The 17,652-nt window shown below is 38.7% G+C and overlaps 8 protein-coding genes across 8 annotated transcripts; 5 read left to right on the top strand and 3 right to left on the bottom strand.

Moving 5' to 3' along the window:
• On the bottom strand, window positions 1-5,559 carry JH06_1928 (phosphatidylinositol kinase; the record flags this gene model as incomplete). Its single annotated transcript, XM_014672140.1, is given in 13 exon segments — window positions 1-647; window positions 678-697; window positions 709-1,471; window positions 1,502-1,893; window positions 1,924-2,402; window positions 2,433-2,465; window positions 2,497-2,751; window positions 2,783-3,444; window positions 3,493-3,623; window positions 3,655-3,942; window positions 3,974-4,176; window positions 4,207-5,264; window positions 5,295-5,559. Coding segments are annotated over 13 exon segments (5,196 nt in total), but the record flags the coding sequence as incomplete, so codon positions are not given.
• A 416-nt stretch (window positions 5,560-5,975) lies between these two features.
• JH06_1929 (hypothetical protein) lies at window positions 5,976-8,245 on the bottom strand (the record flags this gene model as incomplete). Its single annotated transcript, XM_014672141.1, is given in 10 exon segments — window positions 5,976-6,517; window positions 6,534-6,629; window positions 6,660-6,764; window positions 6,783-7,014; window positions 7,043-7,369; window positions 7,398-7,652; window positions 7,682-7,846; window positions 7,878-7,964; window positions 7,997-8,142; window positions 8,170-8,245. 10 exon segments carry the CDS (start codon window positions 8,243-8,245, stop codon window positions 5,976-5,978), a joined length of 2,031 nt encoding a protein of 676 aa, XP_014527627.1.
• Window positions 8,246-8,350: 105 nt separating this feature from the next.
• On the top strand, window positions 8,351-9,290 carry JH06_1930 (autophagy-related protein 18A-like protein; the record flags this gene model as incomplete). The annotated part of the gene is made up of 7 exons (XM_014672142.1): window positions 8,351-8,396; window positions 8,428-8,502; window positions 8,532-8,632; window positions 8,663-8,751; window positions 8,781-8,940; window positions 8,970-9,163; window positions 9,194-9,290. The coding sequence occupies 7 exons, from the start codon at window positions 8,351-8,353 to the stop codon at window positions 9,288-9,290; spliced, it is 762 nt and encodes a 253-aa protein (XP_014527628.1).
• Window positions 9,291-9,548: 258 nt separating this feature from the next.
• JH06_1931 (ubiquitin-conjugating enzyme E2) lies at window positions 9,549-10,182 on the bottom strand (the record flags this gene model as incomplete). Its single annotated transcript, XM_014672143.1, has 4 exons — window positions 9,549-9,686; window positions 9,716-9,804; window positions 9,836-9,914; window positions 10,069-10,182. 4 exons carry the CDS (start codon window positions 10,180-10,182, stop codon window positions 9,549-9,551), a joined length of 420 nt encoding a protein of 139 aa, XP_014527629.1.
• Window positions 10,183-10,404: 222 nt separating this feature from the next.
• Window positions 10,405-11,205, top strand: JH06_1932 (ATP diphosphohydrolase; the record flags this gene model as incomplete). Its single annotated transcript, XM_014672144.1, is given in 6 exon segments — window positions 10,405-10,430; window positions 10,443-10,529; window positions 10,561-10,748; window positions 10,824-10,867; window positions 10,898-11,180; window positions 11,192-11,205. The coding sequence occupies 6 exon segments, from the start codon at window positions 10,405-10,407 to the stop codon at window positions 11,203-11,205; spliced, it is 642 nt and encodes a 213-aa protein (XP_014527630.1).
• Window positions 11,206-12,309: 1,104 nt separating this feature from the next.
• JH06_1933 (hypothetical protein) lies at window positions 12,310-13,865 on the top strand (the record flags this gene model as incomplete). Its single annotated transcript, XM_014672145.1, is given in 7 exon segments — window positions 12,310-12,674; window positions 12,705-12,971; window positions 13,003-13,313; window positions 13,332-13,398; window positions 13,428-13,518; window positions 13,547-13,756; window positions 13,788-13,865. 7 exon segments carry the CDS (start codon window positions 12,310-12,312, stop codon window positions 13,863-13,865), a joined length of 1,389 nt encoding a protein of 462 aa, XP_014527631.1.
• A 590-nt stretch (window positions 13,866-14,455) lies between these two features.
• Window positions 14,456-14,808, top strand: JH06_1934 (DNA mismatch repair protein MSH3; the record flags this gene model as incomplete). The annotated part of the gene is made up of 2 exons (XM_014672146.1): window positions 14,456-14,593; window positions 14,623-14,808. 2 exons carry the CDS (start codon window positions 14,456-14,458, stop codon window positions 14,806-14,808), a joined length of 324 nt encoding a protein of 107 aa, XP_014527632.1.
• A 69-nt stretch (window positions 14,809-14,877) lies between these two features.
• Window positions 14,878-15,954, top strand: JH06_1935 (hypothetical protein; the record flags this gene model as incomplete). Its single annotated transcript, XM_014672147.1, is given in 6 exon segments — window positions 14,878-14,940; window positions 15,024-15,141; window positions 15,157-15,236; window positions 15,266-15,529; window positions 15,559-15,669; window positions 15,700-15,954. 6 exon segments carry the CDS (start codon window positions 14,878-14,880, stop codon window positions 15,952-15,954), a joined length of 891 nt encoding a protein of 296 aa, XP_014527633.1.
• Window positions 15,955-17,652: the final 1,698 nt, after the last annotated feature.

Genomic DNA, 17,652 nt, shown 5'->3' on the forward strand with positions numbered 1-17,652 from the left:
CATATGAACATCTCGTGATCCAGAGAGCAACAACACCACTTCACGCACTGTCAACAACTCCTCTTCATTCTCAAGCAGTTTCGTGAACAACTGAAGAGTAAAAGCTAGAAGATCAGTGCGTGTACTGATCTGGAAGAAAGCTCGCATGAAGTGAGCTGAGAATGTGATAAAAGTATCATGATGTTCTCCAAGCTGACTAAAGTTGGTTGTGAGTATCTCCATCAAGAGCTGGATACAGTAAATGAACTCGATATCAGCCAGCTTTGGAATGGGAGGTAGACCAAACCGAGATGTCTCATCCGAACTAATATTGAAGAAAGAAGAGAATGGGTACTTCATAGTAGTTTCATTATCAGGTGTGAAGAGATACCGCTGAGTACGGGAATCAGTGCTAATTGACTGAAAGAGAGAATATACAGGTTCACAAGCAAGAATTAGATTGCGTGCAAATTGATACATGACAGTAGGGGTGCGTTGAATGATACAACGAATAAGATAGAGAACACGCCATGCTCGAGTTGGATGACGGAAGGTTTCAGAATTGATTTGCCGAATATCACGACGGAATATGTCAAAGAGAGCATCACGAACAGCACTTAACAATTGTTGAATAGATGTGGAATAAGGCAAAGGACAAGAGAATATTTCTAGATATGAATGAGGATACGAAGAGATACCTGGTAACAGTTCAATCATACTTCCAAATACATAACCTCACGACAGATCTTCTTCTGGAGATTCTCTGCATTCTTCTCAAGGAATTCATTCTTGAAGTATCCGAGTGACATCGCACTAATTCGGAACGAAACAACGATTGGCATAGTCATTTGATAAAGTTGATCTTCACGTAGTTTCGTTCCTTCTGTCTCCTTGTAATTCATTAGTGTTTTGTTATAGAAGGGAAAACTGTCATCAATTTCTTGCAATTTCATGGGAATATGAGGAGTTAAAGTGAGAATCAATTTAAGCAAATCAAATCCTCGTTTGGTGAGTGATTGCTCAGCAGGATACATCGACGCAATCAACAGAATTCGACATGCTTGAATTGTAAGATGTGTATGAATGATTAACCGAGTATTCTCAGCAACACAACGAGATTCAGTTCGAGGTAAGTCACTAGATTTATCAATGCAATCTCGAATCAGTGATAGATCCGTATTCGTATCCTGTGGAGAATTGTTGCTTGGACAATCCTTCTTTGATCGAATAGAGTATGCTGTGAGAAGATACAGAAGATTCAAATACAACTCTCGATTAGAATAAGCATTTGCACTCCGAGTTCCAATCCGACGTAACTCCGTCAAAATTTGAATACTGAATCGATCATGAGAGGGATAGAAAAACTCAGGGAAGAGAACAAAAAGTCTCCAGATATGAATCTGTTGATCGAGGATATGTTCATTCATCAACATATTCTGTCGTACTCGAGTGTATATTGTTTCCTTGGTCTTGGTATCAAATGACATTAAAACTACAAATGATGAGATAAACAAATCTATACCAGGAGTGAGTAATGAAGCAGCACGATAGATTAGATCAGAATATGGATTCTTATAGAGATGAAGTATATTGAAGAAGATCTTAATTGTGAAATTGGATGAGATTTGACAAGAGTTGATGAATTGACATAAGAAGAACAATGACCAACTCAGTAAACTATCATCTGTTGATTGATAAAGATCCCAGGCAAAGGCAAAGAGAGTATTACGTCGAGGTAAGACATTATCTGTTAGATGCTTTATCAGAAGAGTGTTGAATCGTAGAAGAACAGTAAGAAGACCTGTAGAGAGTGTGGGTTGTTTAGTATCAATCGAAGGAAGATAAGATCCGAGATACGCATCAAGGAAGGATGATGGAATTGCAATAGATCGATTAACAGTTGGATTGTGAAGACTAGAGATGAGAAAAGAGAAGAGAAACAACGTGGCAGCAAAGAGAGGAATCACGGCATAGTTAACAACACAATACTTCTTCAGATCGGTAATAGAAGGATCTTGAAGTACTCGAAGCATATCATCCCATACAGCCGCTCTTTCTTCATCCTTCAGTTGTTTTGGTAATTCTGTCATAAAGAAGATTCTTACATTCTGTAATGAAACAAGACTGGGGTATGCAAAGACAAAAGCCAGACTATTGGAGATAGAAGCATCGAATTGGGTTTTCATTAAAGTGATCATGGTGAGTGCAACAACCTCCAGGCAATCACAATTATCACCTTCATATGTCATTGCCTGATAATCATTCATCTCTGTAGGGGCATTCTGTTGTAGGGTTATACGATGTTCAGTGACTTCCTTGCTTCGTAATTCCAAAATTGAGAGTTGTGCTGACCAGCATTCGACTAAAAATTCCTTAACAGAACCCAAAGGTAGACAAGAAGGATATCGTAGACAGAATCCAAGCTAGAAGTGAGTAATGATATGAATCACTACGAATCGCAGGATGTGAATAAGGATAGCATTTGTCTATCAATCAATTCTATTTCATATCAAATACCTTATTGGTAGAGAGATCTTGAAGATAGTGCTGAGCAAGAGACTGGAATAAAGACCAACTCTGACACAATTCCTTTGTAAGAATCTCAAGATCACATGTCTCCCACATTCCATTCAAAGCAATGAAACTGGGTGATAATTGGAGTAATCCATAGGTATCTTGTGATGCACGTTCTGCCGAACTTCGTGCTTGAGAATACATGAATTGAACACATACCTGAGGATTTGAGTTACAAGCATCAGATAAAGGTTTAAACTACTCATGAATCTAACACTTCCACACTTACAACATCCTTATTATTAGCCAGAAATGGACATCGTTCATCAAAGAATCTCATCATCATTCCTACTCGATCAAATATGGTTTCAAAGTGAATTTCCTTTAATTTTACAACACTCAATACTTCCAGAAGTTGAATCACAAAACTCAATACACCTTCACGAATTATCTCATTACCAGTACTGATAGTCTCATAGACATCGATTAGAATCTCCAGAGTACTATCCCTCACAGCTTCTTGTTCTTTCTCGCTAAAGAAGGGAACAACTAGTTTCAGTCGATGTAGGTAATGATGTGGCACATCTTTTCCAGCTAGAATTTCTCCACTCAATCGCTTCAATACATCAATGTTGCTAGGGCAGTCAAAGTACTTATCTACAGATCGATCACTCATTGAAGCAATCAAGGGCATAATTGGAAGTACAATATTCGTCACAGTTTCAGCACTACAGTTCACTGATTGATAGACACATCTGAATATCCCTGTATTGAGCTGTTCGGATTCTTTCAGAGCAGCCAGAGATTCAGGAGGAGGATTCTGCATCAATTCCTGTCGTTGAAGTACGAACACACGCAGTAAGTGAAGTACTGTAACGTAGAGATCCATCTTGAGAGGATGACCCCAGAAGAACTCGCTAGAGTTGAGAGGAATATACAGACCAGTTGGAACTACATGTGAGGGATTTCAAACGATGCTACAATCATAAGGAGTCATACTCTTGATAAGAACATCATTGGACTCGGTTATGTCAAATGGACGTGTGGCCTCTGCAATCACAGTGAACACCACATGTTCTGTAACATTGATAAGATGATGTCGTAGTGCCAGTTCCATTGCTGTGAATACACTAGAGATGAAGAAGATAACGGAGCTCAAACCTCATTTGTTGCTGTGGGATTAGCTTTCCACACTGTTCAAATTCTTTGTGCTCATGGAGAATCGATCGTAATGTGTTAAGAAGAGGTTGAGCATCAGGAAGACCAGCAATTCGATCGATAAGAGAAGCAGCAAGTTGAGGAGCTGGTCCATAGAATCCAAAGAGTTGATCTGTGATCACATTTAACACATCATGTAGCCGAGAAGGTCGTGCACTCAATTCCTTTTCATAAAACTCGACCAATTCTCGATCTGTTATGATATGAGTATCATACACAATATGAGGGATACTAAGAGAGAAAAAGATGGAAGAGATCCTACTTCTCATTCACATTCAATCCTAATCCTTTCACAAATAAATAATCAATCATCTTATCAACTTGAATTCGTGCTGTTGTTACATATTCAGCTGGAACCATCTCCAGAACATCAAATATAAGACGTATGATCACTCCAGTAAGCCTTTGCAGGATAATATCTGGAACACGCTCACACCAAACATTGAACACTTTCAACAGGTTACACTAGAATCAGATTACATGAACACATCTTACATGAACCCTCCAATCTTGATTGTGCACATTCTGACGACTCTGAATGAAGAATAGCTCCATACAAGGAGCTGCCAAATATAAGGCTGCTTCCTTGGTTGTTGATTGCTGACAGATCACATCCCAGATCATAGTAACAACGTCACACACAACATCTGTGACACTGGGGAAATCTCGATACAGTAACGATATCAGGGCTTCGAATAAGGAAGTAATACAGAGAGATGCACTCGGAGGATGAAATCCAACAGGAAGGAAGTCAAGAGGCATTCCCAATCGCTGAACAGTCTTCTCCCGGAAGAAAGCAGATTTGTAAAACAAAGTAACATTACTAAGATCACGATTCGTGGTGGAATAATTGATCAATAATGCAATGAAGAGTGTAGTAATGCGTCGAACACTTGCTTTAGCTTCATTTGTGACTTCTGTGTCACAACATGAGAGTAACAGAGTATAGATAATAAGAGAAATGACTCGATCTTGATTTGGATTCAACGAAGTATTCAGAAAAGACTCAGGAACATAGGCTTCTCCAAATATAACTGATTGCAAGCGATATACAACCAGAGGATCGATAGGAGTCGGTTCTGGATAACAACGAGCAATGATACATTGTTCCAGAAGATGAATAGCAATTCGCTTGTAAGCAATTCGAACATTTCGCATCATTCGGATGGTTGATGGAAGTGTACGGAGAGTTGAAGCTAGTTTGGTTTCTGTATTTTCCAAAGATTCAGCAATCAGATTCCTCTCAAGAAGTTGAACAGTAATTTCCAACACATCATCCATAATGAATCTCTGTCCATTAAGAATCACTACATATCCTTCTGCAGTCGATGTCATACAAGGGATACTGATTCGACCATGAAGAAGAGAACGAGATCGGCCTCCAAATCGACCCAACAATTGAATAGCATTCGTTGTGATTGTGGAATTGGAAGAATTGTGGATAATGTTATTCAGGGCTGCTACAAACTGCGTACGATATGGTTCTCGTTGAAGCAAAGAAAGAACAGATTCTACTGAGAGTTTCTGGTTGAAGTTATCGAAGTATGTCAGAGCTACAGCTTATTCCACGTATACATTCATACCACTTCGCTGAAGAGTATCAGGACCTGCAAGAGCCTTAACATACATAGGAAGAAGGAGTCGTAAGAAGGATATTCCATAGGCTGATGTGAAAGGAATTGGAAGATAGAATGCAATTTCGATGATACGTTCACGAATATGAGAATTATCACAGACATGCTCCAAATGAACCAATTGAGGTGTAAGATCCTTCAATAGACTTGGTGTCTCTTTGGGTAATTCTGCTAATTGCGTTGTGTGAAGTAAAAGGAAGATATTGAACAACATATCAAGATATGGTGACCAATGATCTGTATTGAACAAGCGACGTATACATTCCTTCAGAATCCGCTATGAATCAGGTCTCATTGAATTGGATACAGAGAAATAGGGTCGAAAGAGAATCTCTTCACTTGTAGCAAAGGATATACGAGAAGAGAACATTCGAAAGAGACTGAGAAGAATAGGAGGATCATTTGTATCCGTTCCTAAATCCTATGGATGATTGAACAAGATCACACAGACTTCGAGATGATTAGCAATAAAGTCAATCAAGACAATAGAAGTATAATGAGTATTCTGGGCTTTAATAACGATACTTCGGATAAACTCTAGCAGCAGAGGGTTCTTCTTCATACAGACATAAAGATGAGGGAATGTACAGTTCAAAACCCTTCGTTTTACATCGCCTGGTAACTCACTAATCACTTCAGCGAAATGACGAATGCGTTGATCCAACTACAATGATAGAAAGGAAGAATTGATACCTGATCCTTTGAACGAGATTCATCGACCTGAAAGAGGTCACCACAGTCAAAGATTCCGTTGATATAGCGAAGAATTAAGCTTACAAACGGGTCAGTGAAGGTAATCGATTCATTAGTGACAGAAATGGGTTCTGAAGACGGTGTTGGCACGGGTTGAGACACCGGAGAGGGTTGAACATGCGATAACAATGATGGTGATAATGGTGGAGTTCCTTGAGTTGGTGCCGATTGTCTGGCTGTGAAGAAATGAATAATCTCCACAATACCAATACAGATCTGCTGTAACAAGGTGATTGTATAGTACCTCGATTCCTTCATCTCAATATCACCAATCTCCAATTCTCGATCCATTGGCATTACACGAACTCCATACTCATCCCATTCAGGAAGAATAGGATAATACTCCTTCCCTTCAATAAGTCTCTTAAATCGAAGATTGTTCTCTTCATCTTCAGTGTATGCCTTTTTTACCTTCCGTACTCGACTATCCTACACAATGATCCAATTCAATTATAATCACTAATTGAACAATAAACCGAAGATCTTCAAGTTTTCGAATATAAGTGAGGAAGATACGATACACCATCTCCACTAGAAGTTAGGAAGGGAATACACTCATACTCACAACCTCTTTATTCGTATCAAAATAGTGCCGAATTGGGTCAATTAACTGAGTTAAAGTATGAATCGCTTTCCGAACACTTCGGAAATCAGCTTGAGGACTCTCTACAAAGGAACAAAAACGATAAATAATAGATTGAAGATCAGAAATAGTAAGCTCCTTTTTAGAGCTGAGAATTATATCACTCATGATTGAATATCCGTTATCATTGATACGTTCTCCAGAGACAGGTACATCTTCAAAGAGAACACCACCATTAAGAAGAATAGGAAGTGATTTAAGAAATACTCGAGGAACAGATTCCCGATCAAAGAGAGCTGTTATATCCCAAATCAAATAATCACGAATATCCGTCTATATAAGAGATAGAATACATACATACGACATTCTTTGGATAGTAGATCAGTATCTTCATAATACATGTCGCCATGGACTCTTGAAATCGTTGACTTTTCAATCGAAGTTGCTTTAAGATAAGAGATGAATAGTATAGTGTATAACAGAGAACACGTAGATACATCACGTATTGCTTTTCTGTTGTAACAGAAGGATGAATAACTTCGCATGTGGAAACACGAAACAATTCATTTACGAGGGTATCTTTATGAACTACAGCCAAATCAGGAAAGAGTTTGAATAAACGAATTACGGTGAATAGACAACGATGAAGATGAAGAATTGAATGATTGATAGGAGGTATAGGATCGTTCTATGTCAACAATAGATCATTAGAGTACTGTCACTTCATCATTCTTATCAGGATTCAATATTGATATGTTTTTTGTTACAATATCAACACTGTAGGAACGACCTCGCGATCGTGTATCTTTAGAGGGACCTGTAGAAATCAAAGGTAAGGATGATTGATCAGGGATGGTAGCCTGATCGGATTTGGCTTGTTGTGAATTCGAAGCAGTTAGTAGAGGTAAACTGGAAGGGAGAACAGCCATGTTGAAAGCTGTTTCATCTTGAGGAATGATTGGCGCATGTGCCTTTCCTGAAACCAATAATAAGAATGTACCTGAACAAATTCTTGCGCTGATTTATCGAATCGATGATAAGAAGACTCAACTTGAACTAAATACGAGGCTGCAGCTTCTTTGGAGACCTTATCGCACATAAGAAGTAGCATTTCAATTGCCTTCACCAGAATCGTTCCATTAATCTCATTCTCCTTGGAGAAGCACTACAAAGTCACTCGTTCCCTCCTATCTTACACTAAACACCGTACTAAGCATTTTGTTCTTTGCCTCCTTGTCAGCAATCCCTTTTAGAAGCATCTTGTTAAAGATCTGATAGCAATAACTACAAGATGAACAGAATCTACATATCCAACTTTCGAATACGGTGATTGTAATCGTTCTTGTACGAAACTGGAACTACTTGAAGGATTGACAATACACAGTTCAATAGTTCCAGGAGATACTGTGCAGAATTCATAAAATACATATAGTCGAATGCCTTCTTGATTCGCTGCAAAAGCTACAGATGAGCACTTTGAGCAATTACCAGATACAATTGGCGGATCGACCGTTAAATCTTTGAGATCATTTAAAATCTGCTCATGACCTCCATTCTCGGGCATTCTAGAGCCGTAAGACGAGAGAAACTTGAGTTTGAAAAGTGGATACAAGAATAGTACGGATTTCTGGAATTGTTTCTTCATCCAATTCAAAATACTGCATTCTATATGGAAGAGTCGGTTCTTCTGTGCTCCTCCTTCAGCTCTGATGGGAGTAGGGTGAAGTCTTGTCTCATGTTCGATAGAGTATTTGGCATGTGGATATAGTAATGGATTTGCAGTGTATCAATGTGAGAAGGTTCGAAAACTCTTCTTTCGAAGTAGTGATGAATCTCATCGTCTCTTTTAGAGTTTATCACGGGTGGAATAGGCTTGATTGAGATGGTTGAAAGTAGTAATCTCTTCCTCCTAGTAGGAGGGGGGATGAGACCTTTGTTTTCTCCAAGTCAAGTGACTCTTATTTGGAAGCATAATGTGTAGGTAATGATTTGGGATGATGCTCAGGCTCGTTTTGTTGGTGAGATTACTGTGGGTTCAAAAGTGTTAAATTTGCGAGTTACCAAAAAATTGTTGGATTTAAATGGTTTTCTGATTATAGGTTTGTAGTAGTAACGATCAACAATGTGTACATGTACAACCGGGATACTCTGAAGAAGGTTTCGGAGTATTCTACAGTTGAAAATTCATTGGGTGTAATTGCAAGTAATTCGGAGTGCATTGTGATTCCTGGTCAAGAACGGGGAAGTTTAACCGTGATTGTACTTTTATTTATTTTGTATGACAATAGAGTCATGAAGGTGGTATTGTTCATCTGAAAGCACATAGTAATTACCTCCAAAGTGTATATCTTGCTGATCGAGGTTCGTTGATCGCCACAGCGTCGGAGAAGGGAACTTTGATACGTCTGTTTGATATAGAAGATGGAAGGAAATGCCAGGAATTCCGAAGGGGCTACGATAAAGCGGCAATTTCTCTGTTATGGTAAATGGTGATATTGACGATTCAGTATAGTGTTTCTCAAGATCAGAAGTATATGATGTGTGCCATAGATCGTACCATCATAAGCATTTTTGAGATTAGTGAGAGTGAGAAAACTATGGAAGGATAATATGTAGACTCAGTATCGAAAGCATTTACGTCTCTCTTTACGACAGAAGGTAAGCCTGTCGTATCTCTCTCTCTACAAAATGAAATGTGATGATGGAAGAAGAATTTGATGAATAGTAAATCCATTTATATTTGCAACGCCTCGTCTATTTATGTGTTAACAGTGGCAGAAGTCTTCATGCAATTTCAGTTGGATGATGGACTCACATTACGCTATTCTGCACACTTGTTACATCTTTTTTGGAACAAACAAGACCAGCTAGGATCCATTGGCAAGAGAATTGGTCTCAGTTACGACTTGTTTAACCCGACGATTGTATTCTGTTCGATTCTCTGTGTACAGTCGAGCAGCTTCATAATTTGCTGGAGATAGGGGATTTGGATCACTCAATAAAGACTACATAACAAAGAAACTGACAGATATACCTGGATAGACAGAAGGACTGCTGACACATCATTCACGGGACTCCACTGGTTCTGGAGGATGTCGAGACAAATACGACCATCTCCAAAAACTACATATCAGACTCTCCATCTTTATCCAACCATTCGGATGGAAAATATTCGATAGAAATTTAACCTTCGGAGGCGAATTAGGATAATTGTCCTGGAATTCTAGAAGCAGCTTGAAGACACCTTTTACTCAGAAACTCTCTGTTTTACCTACCACCTTCGTACGGCGTGTTATCAGGTCTACATATTACAAAGCCACAATCACTTTTTACCCTATAATAACTCCTTCCCATTTCTACAAATAACAAAACAACAATAAAAACTACATAAATGTTATTGTCAATAGGTGAGGCAGCAATTCCAGCGGGAGGGTCCTTGTGAAGATTTTTAAGATCACGGAGGAGTCTCTTCCCAGATTCATTCAATTTTGGTGCCGGCATACTTAGAATATGGTACAGAATGTTCCGTTGCTCGGGGTTTTCCTGGTCTTTACTTGATGGCTCTATAACAATGACAGCTGCCAAAAGGATTTTCTTCCTTATAGGTTCATTTCTGCCTATTTTTATTGCAATTCTTTGGAGAAGTAGGTTGTTGCATACATACTCTTTACATAGATCATTTGTTCGAACGACTGTTTCCAAAAAAGTACATCGCAGTAATAGATGCAGGAAGGTTGTGTTTTGAAGAAGTGTTGATGTAGTTCTGGAAGTCGACTTGTTGTGTACCGGTCTGCTGGAAGTGGAAATTTGATCCAGCTTGGTCTGTATACAGTCGAACCTGGCTTGAAGTGAGAGTAGGGGATGAGGATTACTGAGTAGTTCGTTTGGATCCGACGCAAAAGGTGCCTGGAACACGTTGCATTCCATTCTTGAGAAGGCAGAGAAGGAACTCTCGCTTCCTAATGTGATTCCTGTATACTTATATGCTACGGGTGGTTTTCGAAAGTTGTCAGAGGATAAACGAACTACATTGGCAAATCAGGTCTGTCAGTTGTCATCCAATTCGAGTTCGATTATGCGGTTAGAGTTAGATAGGTGGATGGTACTTTCTGGTATCTATGTGTTATGAATTTTACGAATAGGAAGTGATGAGGCGTATTATGGTTGGCTTGCTGTCAATTATCTAGTTCTTCTTTAGGGAGTAGTTTATGGATAGGAAGGTTGTATTGACGGGAATGGAAAGCGAGTCAAACGGACTGTGGGTGCTATGGATTGGGGTGGTGAAAGCCTGGAGATGGCCTTTGAGGAAGAGCATGTATACACTCACTCTTTCTCTGAGATCGGAGCAAATGGTGTCCTGACTCTTATTCTGACTCATCTCCTCCAATCTTCATCAAATCATACCTATGTTCGCAATCCATGTTTTCCCTTGGGCTATAGTGAAGAAAGAGATGGAGTACTATATGTTGGAACGGGAGAGGTTGTGTTTTTGATTATTGGTTATCTCTAGTTGAACCGATGTGAATCTGTTGTTTCAACTCTTTTTCGGTGTGGTGAGAGAGAATCAGATATCTGTCACTTACAACAACTCTCGATTGCCCAATCAAATCAATCCTTTTTTGGAATGTCGTTGTTGTTTTATGTTGCAGATTTCTTATACTTTGTGGAGAACAAGGTGACTGGAAGAGGAACTGGATCTGCTGAATATCAGTACTTTGATGAACTGTCCTTTAGAAACCGATTGCAACTCCTTCTATTCTTATCATGGAAGTAAAATAATGGATTCGAGTTTAGAATAGTGATTTACAATCGAAAATAGGATCTGCTCATCGTTATACAAGTATGTCGTTATTACCATATCGTGCACTTCAAGTGTGTTATTTTCTATTTAATTGAATTTTAGGGTGTATTTCTGAAATATTTAGTTTCAACCATGATTGGAACTGAGAAGAACACAATCATCTTCGTGAAGACTGTAAATCACCATAACGTAGATTGGAGTTTAGGAGCTGCTTTGGCATTATTACAATTCTCTGTTTTCTGAAAATACCCAATGATGGAGGGAAACATCTAGTAACCATAAAAGCATGGAAGTGGATAATAATTCAGATGAGGGAGCCGAATTTGTACATATCTATCTTAACAATAACAATCTAGGTGATTTGTAGTCTTTCAGTCTCAAATATGGAGTAGTTGTTTATTGAATCCCATTTCCATAGAATTGGAGCTTCCTTTTACAATTCGATTACAGAAGATGTTGAAATGCTTCAAGTGTCTCTGGCGGACAATCTCGAATCCATTCTTTCTGATAGTTGGTGTATTTTAGAGTCTCAATCCTAGTCCTGATGAAGCGTTGGCCACAAAAGGTTTTGATAAGGTACATGTTGTTCAAATAATATATTTCAAGTGCTAAATCTACAGATGATATCCTTCACGCTTTGGAAAAAGTTATTGCAGAACAACTTAATGACACTTCACCTCAGATCCTCCTCCAGAAACCTTCAAACTGTTTGTTCTATCTTGAAATATTATGTAGATGATTATGCAAAGGCCTTAGATATGATCAAGAGTACATGTCATTTCAATCAAGAGGAAGAGTTGCCGGATGAAGACGAGTCGTTTGTAAAAATGGATACAACCTCTATGTTGCTCCGTAGTATTGTGAATACAGAAGCAAAGGAAATGGTTCGTAGTATCGGAGGACTTCTGCTCTTCCTTACCACATTTCTTGGGAAAGATCACTTTGAAGGAGATCATCCTACTCTTTCCATTCATTCGTTTATCTCTATTGACTTAGATAAATACATGTCAATTGATCGAGTAACAAATCACATATCGTTTCACACACAGAACACACTTCAAAATCTCGACATCTTTATGACCGTCAATCATCCCTCCTTGGTCAAAGGAATGGGTCGAGAGAAACAAGGATTCACTATCTTCAGTCTCCTTGATCAAACTCACTGTGCTTTAGGACGTCGTCTATTAAAGCAGTTCGTTTACTCGATTACTATGATACATAGATGGATTCTCTGTCCTTCCAACAATGCTGAAGAGATCACCTCTCGTCATGATACGCTCACATTCATGCAACAACCACAACTTAAGGAAATGGTCGTCTCTCTTCAGCGAGAGATTCAACGTATTGCCGATCTCCCCTTGGTTGTACGACGAATCACATCTCAACGAGGTAGCAATAGTGACTGGATCCGGCTCATGGACTCAGTCAGCTCGGTATTGGAGTGTGGTCGTCTCTTGGATGTGATGCGGAAATACACCGATGTTTCGAAGTGAGTAATTCTCTCAAGTAATCATTTCGAGAACTGTAATTCCAGAATTAGTCACATTATCAGTCACTCTATTTCGAAGCGATGAGATGAATGAGTTAGCTCTATTTCTTCAGAGTATATTTGATTATCAGTTATCCATCGAGCGTAAAGAAGTGATTATTCGTGATGGAGTGGATGGTGAGCTCGATCATCATCGGGAGATCTATAATAACATGCTAACAGTTCTGGATGAATGTACAGTTGCCAGCAAGCAGCAACTCCTTACTTGCATTCCAGAGATTGTTGAAGGAGATGCTTTGAGTCTCTGGGGATATGAGTTCCTTCCTCGAAGTGATGATGATAGTTAGATATCAGTTCTAGTTGGATATGTACTTTCTATACCAATCACTACAACAGAACAAATTGGTACGGATATGACGACATTTGTGTATGATTTGATAATTGACTCGATTTTAGGAATTCCCGTTTTCCTAAAGATTTCAGTTATCAATTTCATACTGAAGATACTGTGTATTACAAAACAAATATTGCAGAGACATTGGATACTGTACAAATGAAATGGATTTGTTATGTAGCAATATGGTGACATTCATGCGATTGTGATTGACATTCAAAATACCATCCTTCGACAAATAGCTAATCGAATTCATGAACTCACTCCAATTCTACTAGATGTGAGTAGTGCTGTTGCTGAATTGGATGTCCTTCTTGCATGGAGTCAAGTGAGTCAAGAGTGTAATTTTGTACGACCTGACTTATCAGACGATTATCTAATTATTGTGAAAGTATGAGAAAGAAAGAAGATTAAATCGATAGAATGGTCGCCATCCACTTCAAGAATTAGTAACAGATCAGTTCATACCAAATGATATTTCTGTGATAACCCGTCTATAATTTAATTATAGTTAACACATCGTAATCCTTCTTATAAGTCAACTGTTATCACTGGTCCTAATAGTAGTGGAAAATCTATTTATCTTAAACAAATTGGTATCATATGCCTTATTCGTTTCAATCCTAGCTCTAATTGTTTATTTGAATCAAATCGGTTGTTTTGTTCCTGCTGAATATGCCTTGTTAGGTCTCTGTTCATCGTAGTTCTTTCTCTCATTCTATTTACTAGACTCATTGTCAAATTCTCGACTGTTGAAACGTCTTCTCATGAACCCATATTCACTTCTAGAGTCACAGAGAATGATTCATCGTTCACTCAAGATCTCACACGAATGGCGTGGATTTGTCGTCACATTCACAATCGATCTCTCGTTTTAATTGATGAGTTTGGAAAAGGAACTGCTTCACAGGGTATGAACGATTGGATGATGTTAACAGAAGATGGAATTGCTCTATTTCTGGCTCTTCTTCATCATATTCACACTTATGCTCCTTCCTCTGCATATTTTCTACTATCCACACACTTTTCCGAGTATCTCCAAAACCCGAATCTTCTTCCAGACAATGGTCAATCGATCGAAAAAAAACAGATGAAGGTTCTATTTGATGGATCCAATGTGATGACACCACTCTATCAAGTGACCGATGGAGTGTGTCAAGATTCACTTGGAATTCAGTGCGCTATCTGTTTAGGTCTTCCTGAAGAGATTACAAATCGAGCTCAACAAGTGAGAATACAATAACTACTCATCAATAGATATATGATGCTATTCATGATAACAAGGAGATTACACTGCGAGAAGATCTAACAATAGCGAAAAATCCAGAGAAGGTGAAGGAAGTGATGAGAATGCTGTTTGAGAAACAAGATTGGACGAAAGCTACTATGGATGAAGTAAACGCATTCCTTCGCAAATTGAGTTCAATTCAAGACGAAATGTGAGAACTGAATGTTTCCCAAAATACACCCTATTTTCACTTCTATTATAAGGTGACTTACAAGGAATCTGAAATGGGAAAGAAGGGAAAGGATCGATTCGACGACATTCGTAAGCCACGAGGAGCAAAAAAGCCGGTTAGGAAGTATACAGATCAGCGAATGGGCCATGTGCGAGGTTATAAAGATGTGGATTGTAGTGAAACAAGTTTATAGAATAGGAAACAAAATTCAAAACGAGTGTTGGAATATATATGTGGGATTTCGAACAGTGTGATGCAAAGAAATGTACAGGACGCAAATTGGAGCGTCTTGGATATTTGAGTGATCAAATAGAGAGTTGTTGATGAGTAGAGACAATTCGAGTAAACCAGCCTTTCCATGGAATTGTACTATCCCCATTTGGTACTAAAGCAGTTTCTTGTGAAGACATTGTAGGAATAATCTATGCAGTTGAGTTTAGGATGTGATTAAACAATATGGAACCTCGGCCATTGACTGTTCGTGGGCTAGAATCGAAGAGATTCCAATGAACAAACTTAAAAATGGAGTTCATCGTCTTCTTCCTTTCCTTGTCGCAGCGAACCCTGTAAACTATGGAAAACCATCCAAATTGACTTGTGCGGAGGCAATTGCAGCTACTCTATATATTGTGGGTCTCAAAGAAGATGCTTTGACAATCATGAAACCTTTCAAGTGGGGGTGTCAGTTTATCTCATTGAATTATGTATCTTGTGGGAGTGAATTTGAATGTAGGAATTGCTGGAAGGTTATGCCAACTGCAAATCAGGTCAAGAAGTGATTGACTATCAAAACAAGTATATGGAACGAATCGAACAAGAACGAGTTGTTGACAGATCTCTTGATGTTGGACTATGGATATGTTTTGAAGTGTAGCTGCCTCCTACAGATAGTGAGGAGGAAGATGATGATGAGTTTCATGTGCATAGTCTGAATGTGAAGCAAACGCATTCATATATGGATGTATATGGAGAGGAAGACGAGGAAGATGCCAATTATTGTGCCGATTCAGACGAAGGAGAGTACATTCAGGAAGAGGTCGCTGTTGACAGGAAAGAATATGATGAAGAAGACTCTAATGAGGAGCAAGAAGGTTCTGATGAGGAGCAAGGAAGTGATGATGAAGATTAACCATTGTTTGTTTGTCAACTCTCAATTGTGGCCAAAATTCCATGAAACGATGGAATAATGGTTCTGAATCCACAGCGTCGTCATTAAGACAAGGTCAAACGATCCAACGAAGCGGAAGTGTGTAATTTCTATGTACTATGGTTGACTCAAGTAGTGGCTCCAATGCATTTCACCGGAACAACTCAGACGGTGGAACGAATCGTCAACTGTCAGATTTGATAACGACAGTCATATGTAGAAATGAGATGGTTGAAATTCAAAAGCGGTTGCTGATGGAAAACGAAGAACTAAAGAGAAAGCTCAATGCAATGGAAGAGGATCTGGACATATTACGGATTGAGCAGGAAGCAGAAAGAGAAAAAAGACAAAAAGACGAGAGACAACGAGAAGCAATGGAAGCCGAATGTCGATATGATCTATTGTTAGAAGAAGACCGGACGTTTGCAATGCATTTGCTAACGGAAATTTGGAGAGGTACAGTTTATTATGGGTTTCTTATGTAGATACGGTTGTTCCAGAATATCAAAACCTCAAGTCTCCTTCCTCTAACATGCAGTCGTAAGTTATCAGTGTCATTTATTGATTGTAGATCCTCAGGAGTAGAATCAACTGTTGTCTTTGAAGTAACACTAGCTAACCGTTCATCACATAGTTGCAATCCATTCTTGCAACCATTCAATCTAATCATTCCTCTCTTCGGCCTGTTCTTCAGTATCTTGTTCAACATGTCAACTCAGCCAATGGAGTACATGATATTTGATTATACAATGATTAGAATCTAATTCTATCCGTTTTGAACTCTCTTCTTGTATGTCCGACAACTCATGAAGATATGATCAAACCATACTCTGCAAACGAGTCTGTCTCAACTGTAACACTTCCATCTCACTGGATTATGGAGAAACCTGTATCGAATGAAGTGGAACGATTCAGTACTGATTCACCCTGTCTTCTAATCGACCTTCTAAATACGATCGAACAGGTATTGAAGGCAGGAAGCTCGAAGGATATGTCATTCCTTTGTAATCTTCTTTGTCTCACATCAACAGGTGGAGTCCAGATGATAGGATTAATTGGTAGTGTACTCAATGTATCCTCAATGGGATCTCTATAAGCCCATTTATATTGCAATTATTGATCTGTTAAGTATATCTTCTCTGCCTAAACTCATCAACGCATGCCTTGAAACAATCACGAACCTCTCTGAAGAGAAGTTGATACTCGTTGTTGAACCTGAAGTAGGATTGAATGAGAATTCACATTGGAAGAAACTACAGCAACTCATTCTTCGCTTATTTGATCGTCTTCAATTGCCTGAGATCACGAAAGCCGGTTTTGTTAATGAAGTGTGTGAAAACAGTGCTGTTCTTTCCAAGTCACTTCACATCCTTCAACTTATCATTTATACTCTCGTCTACAACAGTGCTAATAACCATCAACTGAGTTTGATTCTAAGAAATACTCTCGTAGAAGTGATTAAAGGAATGAACAGTAGAAAGAAGAGAACATCTCCATTTTGCTCGCTCTTGGAATTGATCTCTATCTCATTGTTTATGATGACCATTATGTAGGAAAATATGACCTTTCAAAGGATCAAATTACTACTGTGAGAGATGAAATATTTTCTGATAGATAGATTTGTTCTATCTTGTTTGATGAAATTTCATTAGTGGATGTGCTGATTCATCAAACATCTGT

Source organism: Blastocystis sp. subtype 4, assembly GCF_000743755.1.
Source record: "Blastocystis sp. subtype 4 strain WR1 chromosome Unknown seqid_0111, whole genome shotgun sequence".
In the NCBI taxonomy this organism is placed as follows: Eukaryota; class Bigyra; order Opalinata; family Blastocystidae; genus Blastocystis; species Blastocystis sp. subtype 4.